The 19,410-nt window shown below is 41.0% G+C and overlaps 1 protein-coding gene across 1 annotated transcript in view; it reads right to left on the bottom strand.

Moving 5' to 3' along the window:
* Window positions 1-15,498, bottom strand: part of cspg4 (chondroitin sulfate proteoglycan 4) — a 91,996-nt gene extending 76,498 nt beyond the window's left edge. The window contains exon 1 of the mRNA XM_008411185.3: window positions 14,909-15,498. Within this exon, the coding sequence (XP_008409407.2) occupies window positions 14,909-14,984 (76 nt within the window). The 5' untranslated portion in view covers window positions 14,985-15,498. The remainder of the gene's footprint in view (window positions 1-14,908) is intronic.
* Between the last annotated feature and the right edge of the window lie 3,912 nt (window positions 15,499-19,410).

Consider the following 19,410-nt stretch of genomic DNA (forward strand, 5'->3'; position numbering starts at 1 on the left):
AGAGTCCCTTCCCCCCTCCCTGCTCCACAAGGAGCTTGGCTGTGGGACTCAGCGGACCGGAGCTGTGTGTTTAAGGCCCGCTGCGCAGCACTTTATGCCACTGTGGACGGCCGAACCGTGAGTCAATCCAAACTTCATGGGACGCATTATTTCCTCTGGTTATTTTAAGCCTTCTCAGCGAGCTGGATGACGACATTCGCTCCGGCTGCCGAACACTGGATTCTATGTGAACCACAGAGCATAAAGAATACACACCCTCACACGCGAGCCTACAGTAAACATAACCATGAGTTCACACACACACATGCACGCACACGCACACACACACACACACACACACACACACACACACACACACACACACACTGCGCCCTCCCTGGATCGCCTTCCCTCCTTTCCCTTTTTTTCGTCGGCCTCATGTGAAGTCAACATGATCTTTTGTTGGTGCTGCAGCTATATTTATCATCCGCATGCTACTTCAGTCTGTCATCTGCCAGATGCTGGGTCTGGTGCCACCCTCCACCCCCACCTCTCCACCTCACCCCCGGCTCTCCCCTCAGCCCCGTCGCCCTGTTGATTTCGTCTGAAGTTACTGCGTAATGATGCCGTCTGGCCTCAAATTACTCAGAACGTTTCTTGAACCCATGGCAGCGCTGATGATGAAGATCTTCAACAAGACGGGAGCTGGCACTGACTTGCCTCTATGTCGCCATGCTGCACAAAGCAAGCGGCCCTCCTGAGCGCCGTCTCCCGCCGCCACGCTTTGGGAATTACAGCTCACGAGACTGGCTGCTGCTGCCGTGAAGGAGGCACATCATAGTTATTTACATCACCGAAAATTGTACATGTGGAAAAAACAAATTAGGACACTTCCTTTGGAGGAATCCATCAAGTGCTAGCAGGGAAGCTGAACACTGTCAGAATGAACTCTAACCGAGTTTGATGGAAATATCTCATGAAGCATCCAGGTGTGCAATACCTTCCACATTTTGTCTCATTGCAAACAAAAACTTCAAAGGTTTTTATTGTGATTTTGTGTGAGTAAGGCAGTAACCCAGGGCCCATGATTTTTTGGGCAACCCCAAAGACTTTACTGTTTTTTTTATTTTTTATAAATGCATATTTTGCAAACATTGTACTTCATGTGAGACGTAAATGCCCATATCTGAGTTGTATTAGTATTTTGGAATTTTTATAAATATTAACAATACCCAAATATTTGAAACTTTTGAGCTATTGGCCATATTAAGCCTACTATTCATCAGTTCCTGCTCACTGATGAATAGAACTACCTATTACTGAATTTAATTTAGAATTAGAAAAACACATTTTCTTTAGTGAGTGCGGCACCAAAATTGATTCAGCTCAGGGACTCATAACCCTGTAAATCTGTCTGTGGTGACAAGCCAGCAGTGTTATTTTTCTGTTTTTTTTAAATACCTATGTGAAAAATGTGGCACATTTCTGTATTAAGTTCCATATAAACATATACTCATGAACAAAACTCTAATACTTTTTGTTGCAATTTTCTGCATCTACCACTTTTGTACAAGTCACTGAACATTTTGCCCGTTTCTTTTTGCCACCTAGCTTAACCTTTGTGACAAGTCATGTGGGAAACAGAGCAAACATGAAATATGAAATAAAATCTTTTTGATCTATAAAGCCTTACGGCTGGGGCAGAATTTGTCATTCCAGCAGAACAATGGCCCTAAACAGACACGCAGAGGTGTGATGAAAGAGTTCACATAAAAGTATTTCTGTATTAGACCACCGCAGTTAAAATTCAGACCCGAATCCATTTGAAAAATGGTGTCAAAACATAAAAATTGAAGCGCAAACGTTTCAGTCCCTATTTTTTTCTTAAAAGAAATTAAGGCGGTAGAGGCATACCCAAGTAATGAGGAGCAAATATGAATGTAGTTAGCATTATGGTGACAAAATTTGAAGAAATTTTGCGTACGTTTGCAGCAGACTAAACATCGACACATATTGCCCTTGGACTGAAGCTCAGGTCTTTTAATCTGGAAGGCAAGGCAAACAGTATCACAGAGTCGAAAGCTTAATCACAAGAAAAACAAACAATTAGTCCTGAGTGCGACATCTCATGATTAGCCGCTGCGGCCTTGTGCTCATGAGTCATCTCCCCTCGGAGCTCGGGGTGGTGGCGGGTGGAGGGGGTGGTGGGACTCCCCGGACTGACAACGGAGTTCTCTTTATTTAAAATAATGAGTCATGCGCAGCTACCGCCGCTGTAAAAATAGCAGACTCAAGTCTCCAGGGGCAGTGTGAACCAGACGGACCTGAAACAGAATCCAGCCTCGCCCCAAATGAAATCCAACACATGGCTCTGTGGATACACACATGTATGTACACGCACACACACACACACACACACACACACACACACACACACACACACACACACACACATCCAGCTTTGCCCTGTTGAATTTGATTTATCTGATGGAGCCACCTACCCAGAGGCTGGAAATTTGCTGACAGAACATAATCAGGCCTGATAGCAGCCCAGTCCGTTTCCAACAACACTCTGGGCTTCTTTAAACTTCGCTGACTGCAGCACATCGACATCCTTTCGCCACCTTTTTCTTTTAATTTTATTTTACGTCTATATTAGGTAAGAAAGAGCAGGATGGGGGGAGACTATGTGATTAAAGCCCTTTTTAAATTTGTCTGGCTCCAAGCTGACCACGCCAGCTCCAGATGTTGGACGGGGGAAACCTCAAGCTGTTCCCAACACCGTTTCGACCAATCAGGAAGCGGTTCCCAGGATGTGATTCATGCTGCTTTTCTAGAGGCTCCACATGCCTTTTCCACGCCAAAACTAATGTAAGATGACTAATTAGGACATGTACAGGGCCTTGTAAAAGTTTTCAGACACAATGCCCTCTCAACTTTGTCACATTTTTTTAACAATACAGAGTCAAACTGCCATGTGTCTTTCTGGGATTTTACGTGATGGACCAACATTAAATAAGGAAACGGACTCTTGGTTTTCAAACTCTGGTGAAGCAGATGGATGATCAGCAAAGCAGCTGCAAGTTGTTCTGGGTAACGGCTTTGAGTTTCACATGTAGAGACTGAATGTTTTGCTATTCTTCTTTTTAAAGATCTAGATTAGTCAAAGATTTTCAGTAAGAAAAGTCTTGGCCAGTCTTGCACAAACAAACATGTTTGATTTAAACCACCCCATTCATTTTGTATATTTAATGTTGTCTTGCCTTTGAAGCCTTTGTATTTAGCTCCTTAGATCTTCCCAATAAATATCAACAGCGTTTAGCAATTACCAACCAAGCCAACTTGGTATGGTGTTTTATTTTTTCTTTTTTATAGCTCACATAGTGTACGCCAAACCCTTCATGTTTAGTTTCTTTCACATGTTAACTGTGACTTCAAGCGGCTTGTGGCAAACGTTCACACAGGAACACCTATTTCCGAAATAGGAACGATTTTAGCCCTTTTTCCCATGCGCCCACATGAAAATGGCACTTTAGGGAAATGTTCCAAATTTTCTTTATTTTTAAACAAAACTCGTTCTGGAGTAAAAATTTTGCCCTCGCGTAATGGTATGGACAGTAAAATCGCCTTCTTTGGGGAAAAACATCGTAATTCTGACCTATAACCCCAAATGCGTCATACATGACAACAGTAGCTTCTTACGTGTTATATGTTTCAGTTGCTACATAACGTTCTACGAAAGATTCCATTCGCACTTTGTTTATCGTCGTTATTGTTTTCTTGTCATGTTTCCCGCTACCCTCATGTGGAGACTTTATGCACATGTGCCCTGCTCCTGGTTTAGCGACACTCTCAGGTCTCGAGGAGTGAAAACATCGTTTTCCTTGTGTTTCTGTGGGAATGAAAACATTTCTGAAAATGATTGTGTGGTTAAAAGTTTTTTCAGAAACAACAACCCGTTTTTGAAAAAAACCTTCAGAACCTAAGGGGAATTTTATGCCTGTTTTTATAGTAACACCTTTTTTTTTAATTATTTATAAAAAGCTCCCCTACTTCACAATTATGCAACACTTATTGTTATCCTGTCACTTAAAATCCTGGTATAATACACAGATGCTTGTGATTGTTAAATGTGTGCGATACTGAATATTTTGATATTGATCCAATACCAAGTAAATACAGGCCCAGTATCGCCGATACTGATACTGATCATTTTTATTCACTTTTGAGTTAATATATAAAACTTCTGACCTCTAAGTGTTTTATCTTATTCTGGCCTAAGACACAATTTTGACTAAGTTTAAAGGTGTTTACAAAACACTTTATTAACATACTGACACGATTTTGTTCAAAAGAAAAAACATAAATTGAGAACAAACCAATTTGCCAAAAGAAAATCTTTTTGAAATTGAGAAGTAAAATATCAAAATAAACCAAAACTTCAGGGACAATTTTGAAAAAGTATCGATTTTACCCTGTTAGTGCCGATCCGATACCTGCTTGATATCGCCGTTTTGTACATATCTAGTGCTTGTAAAATAAAAAAATAAATAAATAAATCACTGCGTCGCATTGCAAGCTGAGGAGGCCAAGCGCTGCTAATGAATCAAACATGACGATGAGATGTAACACGTTAAAGTGGTTACGGCCCCGTAACGATAATGGCTCCTTTGAAATGATGACACTCATCGTAAACAAGTAGGAAAGATCCTAATGGGTAATCCCTCTGGGACAAACTGAATGATTAATTTCACAAAAGCTCTTCTGTTCTTCTTTTTCTTTTTATCCAGCGGATAAAAAGAAACAATGGCAGGAACAAAAAAACGAATGCATTCATCTTCAGTCAAAACGATAAAAAACAGACAGTCCTCTGTAAAAGGGAAGAGAGAAAATCAGAAAAGAGAAGCGCGTGGAGGCCGTTCGTATCGAGGCATCTGGTCATGCATAATTCCTGCTTATTGAAAGCTTGGCAGTCCTGTGATGATTAGAATTTTCTCTGGAGTTTTCATTTTGGGCACCAAACTCCCCAAAAGCTCTTATCAAGAATAAACATGCAATTCTGCTGCTGCAGTGAAAACGGGGGCGAATGTTTTCTCTTTTATTGTTGTTGTTTTCTCAGGGTCACAGCACACTTAGATTAAACAAAAAATAATGTTCCGCCCTTGGTCAGGGCGCCTCAGCACAGCCGGTGCCCTGCCTGATCCTCTACCTGTAGCTTAAGATGTAATTCATGAAGTCTAAGAGCAGCAGTGTTAGTTTTATCCACCCTCTGTGTTGCTGCGCGTACTTATTCTAAAAAAAAATAAAAAAAATAATAATAACTGCAAGGTTAATGGACAAGTCAAACTCTGACTCAAATAAATCCCCTGAAATTCCTACTTTGAGGCTGTAGATCTTGAATATTAGCTTATAGCAAGATCCACTTTAATGACAAATTTAAGCTATAAAGCTACATTAGCTATCTCTGGCATCACTTTGAAAGCAGAACAAATAACATTAAAAAGATCTAAATCATGCATTTCTGCAGGCTTTCAACAAAGTTTCCAGTTTAACATTCAGTACTCTTCCAGAATTAATTTTATGATCATTTTTAAATAAATTTATAGACATTTGAGTACATAACTGTTCACATATGCGAAAGCACAGAGCTCAAACTATCCCAAGATGATAAATATAAAATAAAAACAGGAGGAATTTCAATGCTTTGTTTCATTTTGGCAACTAAAACCCCAATCAAGTCCGTTTCAAATTTCAAAAATAAAATAAGATCAGGACAAAGCTAAGTGAAAGATGATGAATCAAAGATATGAAGGTCATCATCTAACTTTTAATGAATCTTTATTTTTTCAGAAACTTAATGGAATGTAATATAAAAAGCAACATACACAAAGTGAAACTTTATCTATACCCAGTTTTCTTTTTTTGTTCCCCCACTTGAAAAATAATAAGAAAATCCAATTCAACACTCTTCCGGACATTTAATGCACCAGAGCCTCTGGGTTTGCTCTAATTTGACAGAAACTCCACAGACGCCATATTTCTTGGGAGAAGCGACGGCTGTTGTTTTTCTTCTGCTCATAATCGTACTGTGTGTTTTCCAGGCTCTGCTCTGTGTTTAGCGTCACCCTTTGATTAGAAGTTTTTTTTTTTTTTCTGTCGATCTGTTATGACTGCGCGGTCACAAAGCTCTGGACCGCGTTCAGACGTGCAGAGAGTCCAAACCGGACTGTGGTGGGACCGGTGTGGCTCGGGTTTGAAGGTTGAAGTTCACCACTGAAGCAACAGAAACACTTAGAGGTAGAAAATAATCCTGTTTTCTTTTCACTGCATGTACCCGATGAAGTTGCCTTGACATTTATTTACATTTATTATTTAGCATTAATTTGCTTCACTGTTATTGTGTTCATTATTTTGCTTACGTTGAAGAGTGGAGTCTCACGGGCCTTGGACCGAATGTTGGGATTATCTACTTATTCAGACTGGAAATATTGAGCAAAACTAGGTGGACACGTTCATGGTTTTACAATTTTCTTTCTTTCCTTCTTTCTTTCTTGAAAAAAACACACCTTTAGTGTCACCAGTGTTCACTTTCATGTGGCAACTCTGGTAATCTGCCAATTAAAATGAGTTGAATATGGATCCAGGCAACAGGTTTAATAGAAAATCAATTCTAAACCCATACACTAAAATCACCAATGACTTTTATTTACTTTTGCAAAACCTTTTTTTGTAACATATGTATTATTTGGCAAATTGGTACATCACTTAATTTTTTCTCATCAAATTGACAGATAAATTTGCTTAATGGAAACACGCTAATTTTGAAAAAATCTAAAGCTTTTGTGTCCAGTTAGGTGGGTTTTTTTTGGCCGTATCAAAATAGATTAATTTCACAAAACTGTAGTAGAAACACTTTTTTTGCATCACGCTAGTCACATGATCAACAGCCAGAAGTTACCACTGGCAGAAACGACAAAGAAGACGACAGGAAGTGGTAGGTTTTTTTTTCTTTTTTTTTCCTGACATTACACAGTTCATAAAAAGTTTTGTATTTTTCGAACTCGTTGAATCCACAGCTCTTCTGTAAAATCGCCAAAACGCCGCATATGTAGGCGGGGCTTGTTACTCCAACGCCTGAATAAGACGCCGACGTCTCCTCTGATGGATGATAGCGATGAGCGCTAGCTCCAGGGCTGAAACATGAATAATTCTCATGTAACTATTTACATCTGATTTTTAACGACTTGTCATGTGAACAAATTTATTCACATTTGATTTTAATTTAATTTCTGATTCAACAGAAACCCCTCAATTGCAAAATTGTGTTTTCCGTTTCCACATTAGCAGAATATTGACACAGATCTGCGCTCATTCGTAACGGAAATGCAGCTACTGTCTTTCTCCCGCTCTTTTGATTTCCTTCTCTAGAAAAGTTGAGTATTTTCCTCTCCATGCGGTTTGGACCTCCTGTTGCTGCTGCTGTAGGTAACACCGTGCCCCTAGAATGCATGAAATAACACGGCTACAAGGTAATCACAACAATCTGAAATCCCAAATTGCCGCTTATGGACCTTGACTCTGGGTGTAGCCCATCTGTCCCCGAACTGCTGCTCAAGCAGTTTTTTGCTGCCGACGTAAAAGAGGTTCCAACAATGGAGTGCTGCCGCGAGACGCCCTTTGACCTTCCACCTAGCATCAGAATCCGGGCCCGTGTTTATGTAACAGAGTCTTTTGTGTACACGAGCGGGCTAAATGAGGTCTGTGTGTGGGCTGCGCTCTCAGCAGATCAGAACCCCAAAATTATAATCCCAGCAGCTTGCCTTTGACAGCCAGCCACCTCAAAGGGAGCAGCGCGGGGAAAGATCATATGCCAAGGAAAAACGGGTCCTCAAGGCGAGGGATGTCTCTTTCTTTCTTTTTTCTTTTTTGTTAAGGCTGCTGAATCACAATGAGAATCAGCCGAGCTCTTCCGCTTTTCCAACTCTGCAAGAACTTTAAGCAGGAATAAGAAAGCAGATTTGATCTCTTTGTTTGGAAAGAGGTTCATCTGGCACATCTGTGGAGGACGACCAGATGGCTTCAGCTTCTGTTCCCCACACCAAAGAGCGATTCTGTCCAGCGCTACATGAGTCACACTTCATGTTTGCAGATATGGCCGTCTTTCGCCGCAGATATTATCGCTCGGCGCTTCCCATGTGACTGATAAAACACGAGATACTGCAGAAGACGTCGCAGTGGGAGGGACAGAGACGGTCAGAATCATCCCACAAAACAGTCACAATGAAACCAACGTTAACAAGCCAAATGCCTGGCAAATGCTTGGTTTGTAACTAAAATCATACACTGCTTGGTACACAGTAACGGCTCTGCTTCTCTGAACATTTCATTTACCGGTATAAGGAAGAGAAAAGGGTCTTGAGTTTCCCTGTAGTGTTGACAAAGTCGGCTAATGAAGACTTTGTCGTCAGGCTGAACGATGACGCCCGCTAACGAATGTGTGGCAGAAGTTTCCACTGGTTGAAATTGTGCAGCAGTAATTTTGAGTAATTAGAAGAAAAAAAAAAAAAATCAAAAACTGAAAATGTAAATGATTTCTAAGCACAGTGAGGGCTACTGTTAGCTACCCGTTAGCTGCTAACAATGCTAAAGTTGACGTCTGGGCTGTTTTATAGTTTCTTAATGAGGCTCAATAGCTCTCTAGTTTAAAATCTAAAATATTTAGTTATCAAATTTGGAGTGGATTATTCTGAAATGATCAGAGATTCCTTAAGAGACAGTTTGGGAACTGTAAAATTCTGCTTTTAACAGCTTTGACATAAATCACTTTTAATGCTTTTCTGAGAGTTAGACATTTAGAAAATCTGGATACCTAAAAGGTCACCAGGCCTGGTTGAAGTGAACTCCAGAGTTCGGTTGAACTGTGGTCCGATTTGTTGGCAGACCAGAATTTGCCTTTTTGATCCACATCAGAGTCCAGTTGCGCTTTCATATCTCCCCAAAGAAACCAGACTCTCTGGACAAACTGACTATAGTTAAATTAAAGCAGACTAAGCAGGTCTGGTGTGAACGCACCCTTAATTATTCTACTTAAAGATCGAAGTTCATGCAAGACAATAAACAAAATCTCAACACGGCCAGTATAAACAGAAATATTCAAGGTTTCCAATCATTTGTATTCCCAAATGACCTGTGGCCTTGAGTTTTTTTTTTTTGGGGGGGGGGGGATTTGTGAATGTTCAGCCTGCGGCAGCTTCTCATTCGCTAATCTGGCCTCGCTCCAAGGCTAGCCAAATTTACTCGGGAGGATAAACTGAAAAAGTTTTTTTTTTTTTTTCAAAAATGATCCAGAACTCAATTTGCAGATTCTAACCAGCCACACGTGGTACTCTCACATTTTATTTGTTGTGTTTGGTCCAACTTCTATTGATAAAATTCTTAAATAAGCTGCCTAAACGTATTGGCTCGTGTTTAATTGTTTCAAGGTTAGCTCAGTTTTCACAAATATAACAGGACGGAGCAGCTGTGGTTGTAATTAAAAGAAATGAAAAATAGAATATGTGACGTGCCCTCTCGTTCAAGCACTCTTTCGCATTTCTTTCTTGCAGCCGAAACGGTTATCCAACCGAAGCGGTGCACTTGGATGACCGGCGGAGTTAGCATGTGTTACGTGTCAGGGACACCTTGACAGAAGTGAGAGTGTTGCCGCTACAGGAATCCAGCCTTTTTAGTAAGTTACTGTAGGCCCGGCATTGCAATTACAGGGCTGCTTACTCTGTGGCAGCAGGTTGGAGGGTGGGAGGAGGAAATCATCCTGTAGGGAAGAGATGAAGTTAGAAGGAAAAAGCAGGGTAAGGCTGGCTGCTCACATAGACAACTTTAGCTTCTCAGCTTCAAGGATGTTTGCCTCGGGCCAGAATGCCCCAAAAATAGTTAATAAACCATGACTCCTTGAAACTTTGTGTCTGAAAGTGGCAGCCAGAAATGTCAGGTTAGCAGTGAGGGAGTTGCATTACGAGAAATAATATCAATATTGATCGCTTGAGCGATGTTAGAAGGGGGTCTTGCTTTCATGAAGCCGAAAGGACAAGCTTGTCAGCGAGCAGCATGTCTTCCAGACAAAATGACTCACGCTTTGAGGAAACGCTAAAGCACAGAAACCTCCGGAATTCATATAGAAACCAGCGTTTTGAAATGAAAAACCTGGCTCATTTTGAATCGTCACTCGTTAATATTTAATGCATTCTTTCCTGTAAGTCTCACAGAGCTGAAGAGGGAGCATGTTCTTCGTTCACTCATGAACAGATGCTGCTGCGTAGAAGGAAAAAAACCCATCCAGCTCCTCTCTTTGGATTCATTATGATGGTTCCAAACCTTTGCTGACATCTGGAGCTGCACCCGTCTTAGCTAACCCTGTTGGAGACTGTTCACATAAACAAAGAAAATTCTCTTGGACTTGGTTTGGAGATTTTTAGTTGCTTTTGGCAAAGTACGGTTAAAATTCCTCTCGATATCCAGGTGTATGTAATGGAGAAAGCAGTCCTTGGCCTTTACGCAAAGATTTAGGAAAGAACAAGTAAGATATGTTCCCTCTGAAATGTCCTCACATCGACTATAAATACACATGCATAACTTTTCCACTCTTAACCTGCCGAATGTCATAATTTGGTCAGTTTTATCCATTATTATGGATCAAAAGTTGGCAAGACGACGAAGGAGCAAAAATGACCAGCACACCTAGTCTGGTTCTCTGTTGTAGCGCCCTGAACTTCTTCAAACTTCATTCATAAATACTATTTTTTTAAATGATTTTTGACACATCACATTAAAAAAAGTTGATGAAACGGCAAAATTCAGAAAAATCGTCCTAAGGTGGTGTTTGGATTTTGTGAAATAGAGTGAATGTGCAACACAGGGAGACAGAAACACGTTTTCCGAATAAGTTCTGATGCAGTAAACTTTCCAATAATAATTTTTCAAAAATCCCAGTATCATCTCTGATCTGAATGGAGGCTTTGCAGCGCTTCTGATGCTCAGAGTCTTAGAAATGTCCCGTTTTCAAAACTTTAGCTGTTGCTTGTTATTCCGGTTTCCAGTGCGGCTGCAGACTGTGTGTTTCCAGATCAACATCAAAACATTGAGATATTTGATTGACGCACAAATGGGTAATCCATATTTGTGTTGTTGGGTACATGTAGGTGCTTCATGTGTGATTGAACCATATGGATTCTCTGTTCCACCTGTTGAATGTTAATTACACCAGATGAAAATGAAATTGCAGTTGAATTTAATTATTTTCATTTTAAAATGACTGGTAAAAACGGATCACGACAATTTTTTCAAAATGGCGGACAGGGAAAACGTGATGGGACGTCCATTGGTAAAACTCATGTTTTAAAAGTTATTGAAACCGATTCAAATTTATTTGTGAAAAAGTAGACCAATAGGCTCTGTCTTTCATGCCAGGCATTGATTACACAAAATCTTCACATCTATACGGGACCACTCATACTCATATCGTTCAACCCAAACGCACAAAATGGGTTTAAATGGGTAAAGCAAATTTAGGATGCTGTGGAAGGTTTGTTAATGGGGCGAGAAAAAAGTGATGATGTGTTCACTGTCTGAAGAAAATAGTGGCAGCAAGAAATCCAGCTCCAAAATGTCACTCTAACACCATCAGACTTCCTGTTTTTACCAACGCAGCGACAAAAAGAGAAACTGTCACCATACCAACCAAACAGGCGTGTTTGGATCGGAAACATCCGGCCGGCCAATTTATTATTACTTTTTCTTTTCTCTCTCTCTCTCTCCCTTATTCCGCCAAAAAGGACGAACCTAAATGGTTGCCGAGGAGACGCAGAGGCTGTTGAGATGTTTTGAAGGAAAAAGTTGAAACAGGAACATGTCATGTCCAATTTTAGATGGGGCTATGATAAAGTGAGCATCCCCTGATGTGGAAAAGTGCTCTCACATGGCTGCTCAACGCATCGCGGCACAGCCTGTCTCTTTCTGAGCCATAAAAATGTCACTTTTACATTTCACAGTGGAGTCATATCAGCATCTCAAAAGTTTGCAGGATAGTTGGTATCCATTAAAGCAGCAATGTCATCTCTTACAGGTATAATAGTGGAGTCAGCCAGGCGCTTCTCAGTGAGACTGTATTACAAAAAGTCATTTTGGAGGGTCGTTTAAATTATGTCCATTTCCATCAAGCATTTCTGTTTGCAAATGTGATCGTTAGTCGATTCATGGTTAAACTCGAGGAACATTAACTTCTTTTATTTTGGTAACAAATCCTACCTGAACGTTTTAATTAGAATTTTGCTAAAATATTAACTACTTTTGTTGGTATTAAGTGTCCAGCAGAGAACAGTAAGGTTGATATGTATACACAAGTTATGTTTATAAACAATATATCAACATTTTTAATATTTTGGAACCAGTCATAAGACTTCAAAACGGAATGTAATCTTGTGTCCAGCTTTAGCTATTTTACCAACAGCGCTAATGCTAATGTCAAGCAAGCTTGCTAGCAAGTAAAGCTTCTTGTTGCTGTGGTTGCCAAGGAAACACCCCACCCCGTTAGAGTAAATTTCAGAAAACGTGTATCTATTTTGAAGTCTTTTGGTTACAGCCTTGCTAAAACCTTTTTATCATGAGGTAGCCATCACTGAATTGTAGCTATGGCTACATTTAACATTTTTCTATCTGTTTATTTTTGTCACAATACTAATACTAAAGTACATTTTCCTTGCAAGCAAAACGTCAAAACTCTGAAGGAAACTTACCAATAAGATGCACGTTACAGCAAATGAAGAGAAAGTTCATTACATTAAATGTACCTATTTTGCAAGCGGTTTACACCTTAATCACAGAACAGTTCTTATTTGAGGATGAAGCAGAACACCTAGCTTATGACCTATTGATATAACGAACTAGAAATTACCTAATGTAGTTTGGCAGGTACATTTAAAAAAAAAAGTTATGAAATCTGTTCTGTAAAGGATTTAGTGACGCCTACATTGCAACACAGCTATGGCACGTGGATGCCTTAGAAACTCAGAGTCAGACTTTCCACCAGGGGGAAACTACAACTTCTCCACACATGAAGACTTTTTATGACGAGGGAGGCTCACTGCTTCATCTCAGCAACTTCTGCTCCTGGGCAAGATGTTCCAGGACCAGACTGGTACAAACAGAGCCCTTAAAACTGAGGAAGGTGACAAAAAAAACAACTGAAGAACAAGAAAGTGCTAATGTTCTTACTGACTTCTTTTTTTTTTTCACATAAGCGCTCATCTGCAGCTTGTGGTTGGCATTTTGTGGAGAAACCGGAGCCCCCAGAATCTAATCAGAAACTTGGCACATCTGGTCAGCATTAGCATTTAGCTCTCCGGGGTCAGCGGGTGAGCTTTGTCACACTGAGGGGAGGCAGAGACGCTGTAAAAACAGAAAATCTTACCAAGTATTTTTGTTTCTAGTGCAAATATCTCAGTAGACTTGAAATTAGACAAAACTGACTTAAAAGTAACTTCTCAAGTTGCACAAGTATATTGTCGGTGGAAACCCAGCAAATTAAATCCGGTTTCAACACTTTAGCGATTGTTCTACAGACAGTGTCCACATTAAATACAGTAAAGTTTGCGAAAAAATGTGGAAAACGTAGGTTTTTGAACACTTTCCAAGGCTCCACAGATTGCATCCACTCCATCATCTACCCAGACAGCACAGCTACAGTAATGGTTGCGCCACACTTAAACTGCGCCTTGCCAGTTGCCAGTGGACATAATTCAGCAACACTCCGACAAGCCACCGTTGGGTCAACGCGCCGCTAACTCTTCCAGCAGAGGTGTCACCGCCGTCGCTTCGTTCAGCAAGACACATCTGCAAATGAGCAACCATGAAGGGAAAAGGGCTTTTTTTTCATGCCTGTGATGAACTGATCACAGAAAACCGAGTCCAACTTCCCATCTGAGCTTTGATTCGGCGCCACCGAAACAAAGCGGTATCCCCGTGTTCTGATCAAAGTCACTTCTCTTTTTCCTCCTCCTCCCCACATCAGCTGCCAATGAGCCTCTCCTGGAGAGTTCTGGCCAGGACTTAATCGAAGTGGGAAGCGCGCTGACACTTTGGAGACGAGGAGGGGGAAGCAACGGACTCAACAGCTGTCCGAGCCAAAGACGGTGTAACAGTTTTCCTGCTGATGTTGCATGTTGGTGAAACGACTGGCTACTGTTGAATCCCACTGCCTTTTGGCGTTGTCATGTCATCGAGAAAGTATACCCGTGGCACTTCACACCGTCTCTATGAGAACATTGTATGGGCCTCTTCCATGAGGCAGCCCACCTCCCTCACACACACACACGTACACACGCTGCCTTTTTCACACGTTCATAGCCCTGCTTTCCCTCTCTCACTTTCATTTCTTCTCTCCGGGTGAAAGAGGAGCCGCTCTGCCCTGCCACCGCGCACTTCTCTTTGAAAGAGCCATTCATTGCCGCCGACACAGGGCACCTATAAGCTCGGAGGGCTTCGGCTGCCTCCTGCCTTTTGGCGACGTTCAAACACTTTCAAGAAAAATACAACCCGGCTGCAGGCGAAGAGAGGCAAAAAGAAGGAGAGAAAACTTAAAAGGATTAGAAGAGAACAGATGTTGTCTCAGACCTTCGACAAGAGTCAAAAAAATGACACGTCTTTCTCGCAACGCGTGAAGTTTTGAATGAATGACTGAGAATGTAGAGAATTTCATGAGGTTTTTTACCAAAAAAGCAACATTAAGGTTGAAGTCAGTTCAGTTGAAGTCTGAGGCACTAGCTCTCCCGCCTGTCATGCCGGTGAGGTACAGGGGGATCTGAGATCCCGCCTCGTACATCATCTCTGACCGGACAGGCGGCTGCAGGAGCGAATGGTGATTTGCGGTGGCGCTTACCTCCGTGCGCAGGACCGGGCAGGCAGAGCAGCAGGGTCACCAAAGCACCGACCAGGACTGGATGCAGGGCTCGCATGGTGTTTTGTTGTTGTTGTTGTTGGGGTTGCTCAACGTTAAGTCCTACACTCTCACGTTAAAGACGCTCCATTCAGAAGAGACTGAATGAGTTTCCAGTTTTTTTGGGGGGTTGATCTGCTACAGGATACTTCTCTATGTGGAAGGGGCAGGGCTGGGGTGGGACTGCAAGAGGGACGCCCTCCTTTTTTTTTTCTTTCCTCCTCATCTCCTCGCACACAAACTTGGATCTCTGTGAGGCTGGAAAATCATCTGCTGCTTCTTTCTGCCGACCCAGCACTCAGACACTGCAGCCTGTTGATTTAGTTGGCTCGTGTCTAAAAGAAGTAAATCTTATTAATACACACACATGCTACCCGTTGACAGACGTTGGTTTAGAGGCCTCACACCAGTCTGTCCTCTCTGTATTGCTCTCAATTCCCGCATTTCATTGCAAATGTGTGAAGAGCTTTATTCATATTCTGCTATTGTCGAAAAAGCACAATTTCATATTTGTGGCGTTTCCCTTATATGAGAAATACAATTCAAATCATCATCCTCCAACCACTTCCTGTCGTTTTCTTGATCATGTGACTGGTGTGATGCAGAAAACCGTTTCCATCACAGGTTTGATAAATAAACCAGTTTCGATACGACAAAAACCCCCCACCTCATTCCAGCTCCGAAACGTTTTAGCGGAAAACCAGAACTTTTTTGAAATGGCGCGTCGCCATGAAGCAAAATTATTTTCGAAGCGTCAAATCACGCACTTATATGATCAGTGGAAGCATAACTTCTGTTCCACCTGCAGATTTCTATAACTCTCTTCTTTTCATAATCACACCAGGCCTTGAGTGCAACACAGCATCAACCTTTTCCTGCTGAAGACAAATCGTGTTTGCCAACTCTTCCTGGTGCTTTATCTTCCAGACTTTCTCTTGATTGATGTCTAGCTTTTCTGAGATTTTCTCCTACAGGCCTGAGGCCTTAGCTAATTAAACTCAAACCCGATCAAACAGAGGTGGGCCACTTTGGATCCACTCTCAGTCTTGCGTCTTCTCCGTCAAAAGACGAAGGACGATTCAACTGCGTCGGGCGATCACGTGATCTGAGACTCGTCTCATGGCAGACTTTAATTGAGGTGAATCCCGTCTCTGATTGTTCTCCACTTCTCTTCTTTCTCTTTTTTTTTTTTTTTGGTAATGAGCAAGCGTTTGCACTCCACAAGAGGATTTTCTGCCTGGATATAAAAAAAATTAAAAATGATAGTTGGAGTTCGCCGTCGGAGCCTGAAGATTCAATTTCACCTGTCGCTCAGGCGGTTGGCTCGCAAATTATTCCTCATTCGTTCCCACGGCTGGAGAAGTGAGTGTGCAATTAGAATTTCTCTGCAGCTTCTTGACTGGAGTCCACGAAGCTTAATTAGACTTTCCTCTCAGCTGTACATGCAGTTCTTTGGAAATGATGCCCCGAATAATTGGAATGTGAAGAATAAAAACACTGTTTTTTTTTTATTTTTACTATGGACTGGCTTGAATGCTCAATCCAAATGCAGCTAATTGAAAAGAATCGTAGATCTTTGACCATTTAAGCTGATTCCTCACGTCTGTACAAAATGACAAAATGGACTTTGAAACATGACTAAACATAACTGATGTTGTTTTCATTTTGCTTATTAAAGCTGCAGTAGGTAACTTGTGTAGAGAATGTTGCACTGAGTTAGATTAAAAGTCCATTAAAAGTGTCATTATTTACCAAATGACACTTCAAAAACATTCATGATGAAGACTCCTTCATTTTAAAGCTATTCTGTCATATTCCATTTTCATTTGTGACCGTTTTTTGTCAATTGATTTAGTTATTGATGTCCACTTACAGTTGAAAGTGTCCCACGTGACTGCACCAAGTATAGTCGGGGGTGTGAATTGAAATCTGTCAAAATGACGGACGAGCTTCAGATCTTTCCGTCAATTAAAATAAATCAAATTTTAAAAAAAGTCAAATATAGAAAATAATCCCTTAACGCGAACCCTGGTGTCAATCTTATGCACACGCCCTCAAATGAAGTGTTACCAATAAAAGGTACATCATTATTTATCTTTAATCATTTAAGGTTTGCGGTTGTCAAACGTCACGAAGTAGAACATCAACCTTCTGGCCTTGTTTAATGGGCGGAGGGGCCTGGTGGGTCTCTGAGGATAGGAGGTGTGGAATCATGTCCTGGGTGGACGTAGCTCCGCCTTCAAGACGTTGCTCCTCCTCTGCTCCTTCAGACTAGCCAGCAACAATTAGCAAACACCTGGTGGTTCTGTGCATCTTCAGAGCTCATTAAACAAGCTAGTTCTCAGTGGAACGCTGGTAAAAACGTCGCTAAAGGAATAATAGAGGAAATTAATTAAATTAAATTAATAATAGCTAATAGAGGAGCCATGTTTTGATGATTTCCTGGGCAGAGTTTCTTAAAGAGACAGAGGCCCAAATTCAAGGCATTAAAATATGAAGTAATGTTTTATTTATATATATATATATAGCATTTTTATAACAACTGAAGGTAATATGCTTTATTGGCTGTGCCTGGAAAACATAATACTGCCCTTTTAAATGTACAAAGCTTGTATAAAAGACTTCAAACTATAATTGGTTCTATGAAGTATATAAGATTTCTTTTGTAAAAAAAAAAAAAAAAAAATTTCTTCTATCTCACAATTTTGTGCTAATTATGTTGATATGCCACATAAAGTCCCATTGAAAGTCATAAAAGTTTGTGTTTTTCTTATAGCAAAGTGTGAAAAACCTGAAGTGGAAAGAATATTTCTGCTTCCAGCCCCCAAATCATCTCTCTGTCCTGAGGTACCATTCTCTCTCTCTCTCTCTCTCTCTCTCTCTCTCTCTCTCTCTCTCTCTCTTTCTCTCTCTCTTTTTTTAGTAAACAAACATAAAAACACTGACGGCCCTTCAGCTCCCTCCATTCCAAGAAAGCATTAGCTGCAGCGTCTGCGAGCGGAGCTGTGAAACACACGCACACACACACACACACCCACACACACACACACACACACACACACACACACACACACACACACACACACACACACACACACACACACACACGCACGCACTGCTCGTGTAACGGGACACTGTTTATTGCAAACAACCTTTCCTGACACCGCACCAGCCTCCTTGATTATTTCAGCATGACACACGGTACAATTAAAAAAAACATAAAAAAACAACAAAAAACCAGGGCTTCCTTTGAGCCTCGGCCAACGGTTTGTGCGGATGACATGCTCCTCGCCTCCCCGAGGAAGCAGAACTTTCCCTGGAGGGATGTCACCCACTGAAGTGAGTGGGAGCCGGTGCAGGATGCGAGAGCCCGGGTTGAGGCTTATGCAAGCCACGAACATCAGTGACCCCCTTTAGCTGGAGCGCCGCGCATGATGCAAGCCAAGGTGCAGAGGAGCCGCCTTTATTAGTGGAAGTCGGTTCTGTTCATGAGGAGGCTTTGGGGGGTTTTAATAATGCATCAGCGTGCTTTGATTAAAGGTGTCATGTGAAGGCTTGTAAACAAACAGGGTTCTGTTTGCATTCAGCCAGGCGTACCAAAATGCATTATATGCATCCTCCAGCCTTAAAAAAAGGAAAAAACATGTTTAATGCGTTTCCAACCTTATAAAACATCTGCTCGCCCTCTTTTTTTTTTTTTTAAATCTTTTAAAATCTGTTATGTTTGCATCAGCAAGCACCGTTTTCTTTTGTTTTGTTTTCTTCCTTTTGTGGCTGTTTTGCTTCATTTTACGGTTTAATTTATTCCCCTCTAACCGGATGCACACGTCAAATTCTTGTGGTTGTGGAAAAGAAGTGGAAAAGAAGTGGAAAGCTCAATCAAACATTGTACAACAAGTAGTGGTGAGAATGAGAACGCACACTGATGCTACTCGAAACACATTTTACACTCTGGTACAATCTGGGTTACTTTGCTGACCCAGCAGAGGGTCAAATATGAATCCATTTGTGGGTTCATTAACCACAACATGGCTGACCCAAAGTATTGAGTTAAGCTGTGGACACCAAATCTTACAGTGAGGAATAACCCTATTCTATTAAACAACTATATTTTAGTTAAAATGAAATATCTGTATTATTACTTTATTCATGCATGAAAACGAACAAAAGAAACAACAGTCTTACATATAACAACAATTGAATTGTTTGGGGTGCCATTTGTAAAGTCAGCAACATTTTTGCCGACTTTACAAATTTTGATAGAGGAAAAAAAGGTAATTTTAATTCAATTTTAATTCACAAACTAAATATTTAGTTTACAAGCTAAATGTTTTACTTCCCAAATAAATGAATCTGAGCAAAACATTTAGTTGGCAAACCAAATATTTAATTTGCAACCTAAATACTTAGCTAAAAATTAAGTATTTACAATAACTAAAGTAAAT

This window comes from Poecilia reticulata, chromosome 6, assembly GCF_904066995.2.
Source record: "Poecilia reticulata chromosome 6, P_reticulata-male-v2, whole genome shotgun sequence".
Lineage (NCBI taxonomy): Eukaryota > Metazoa > Chordata > Actinopteri > Cyprinodontiformes > Poeciliidae > Poecilia > Poecilia reticulata.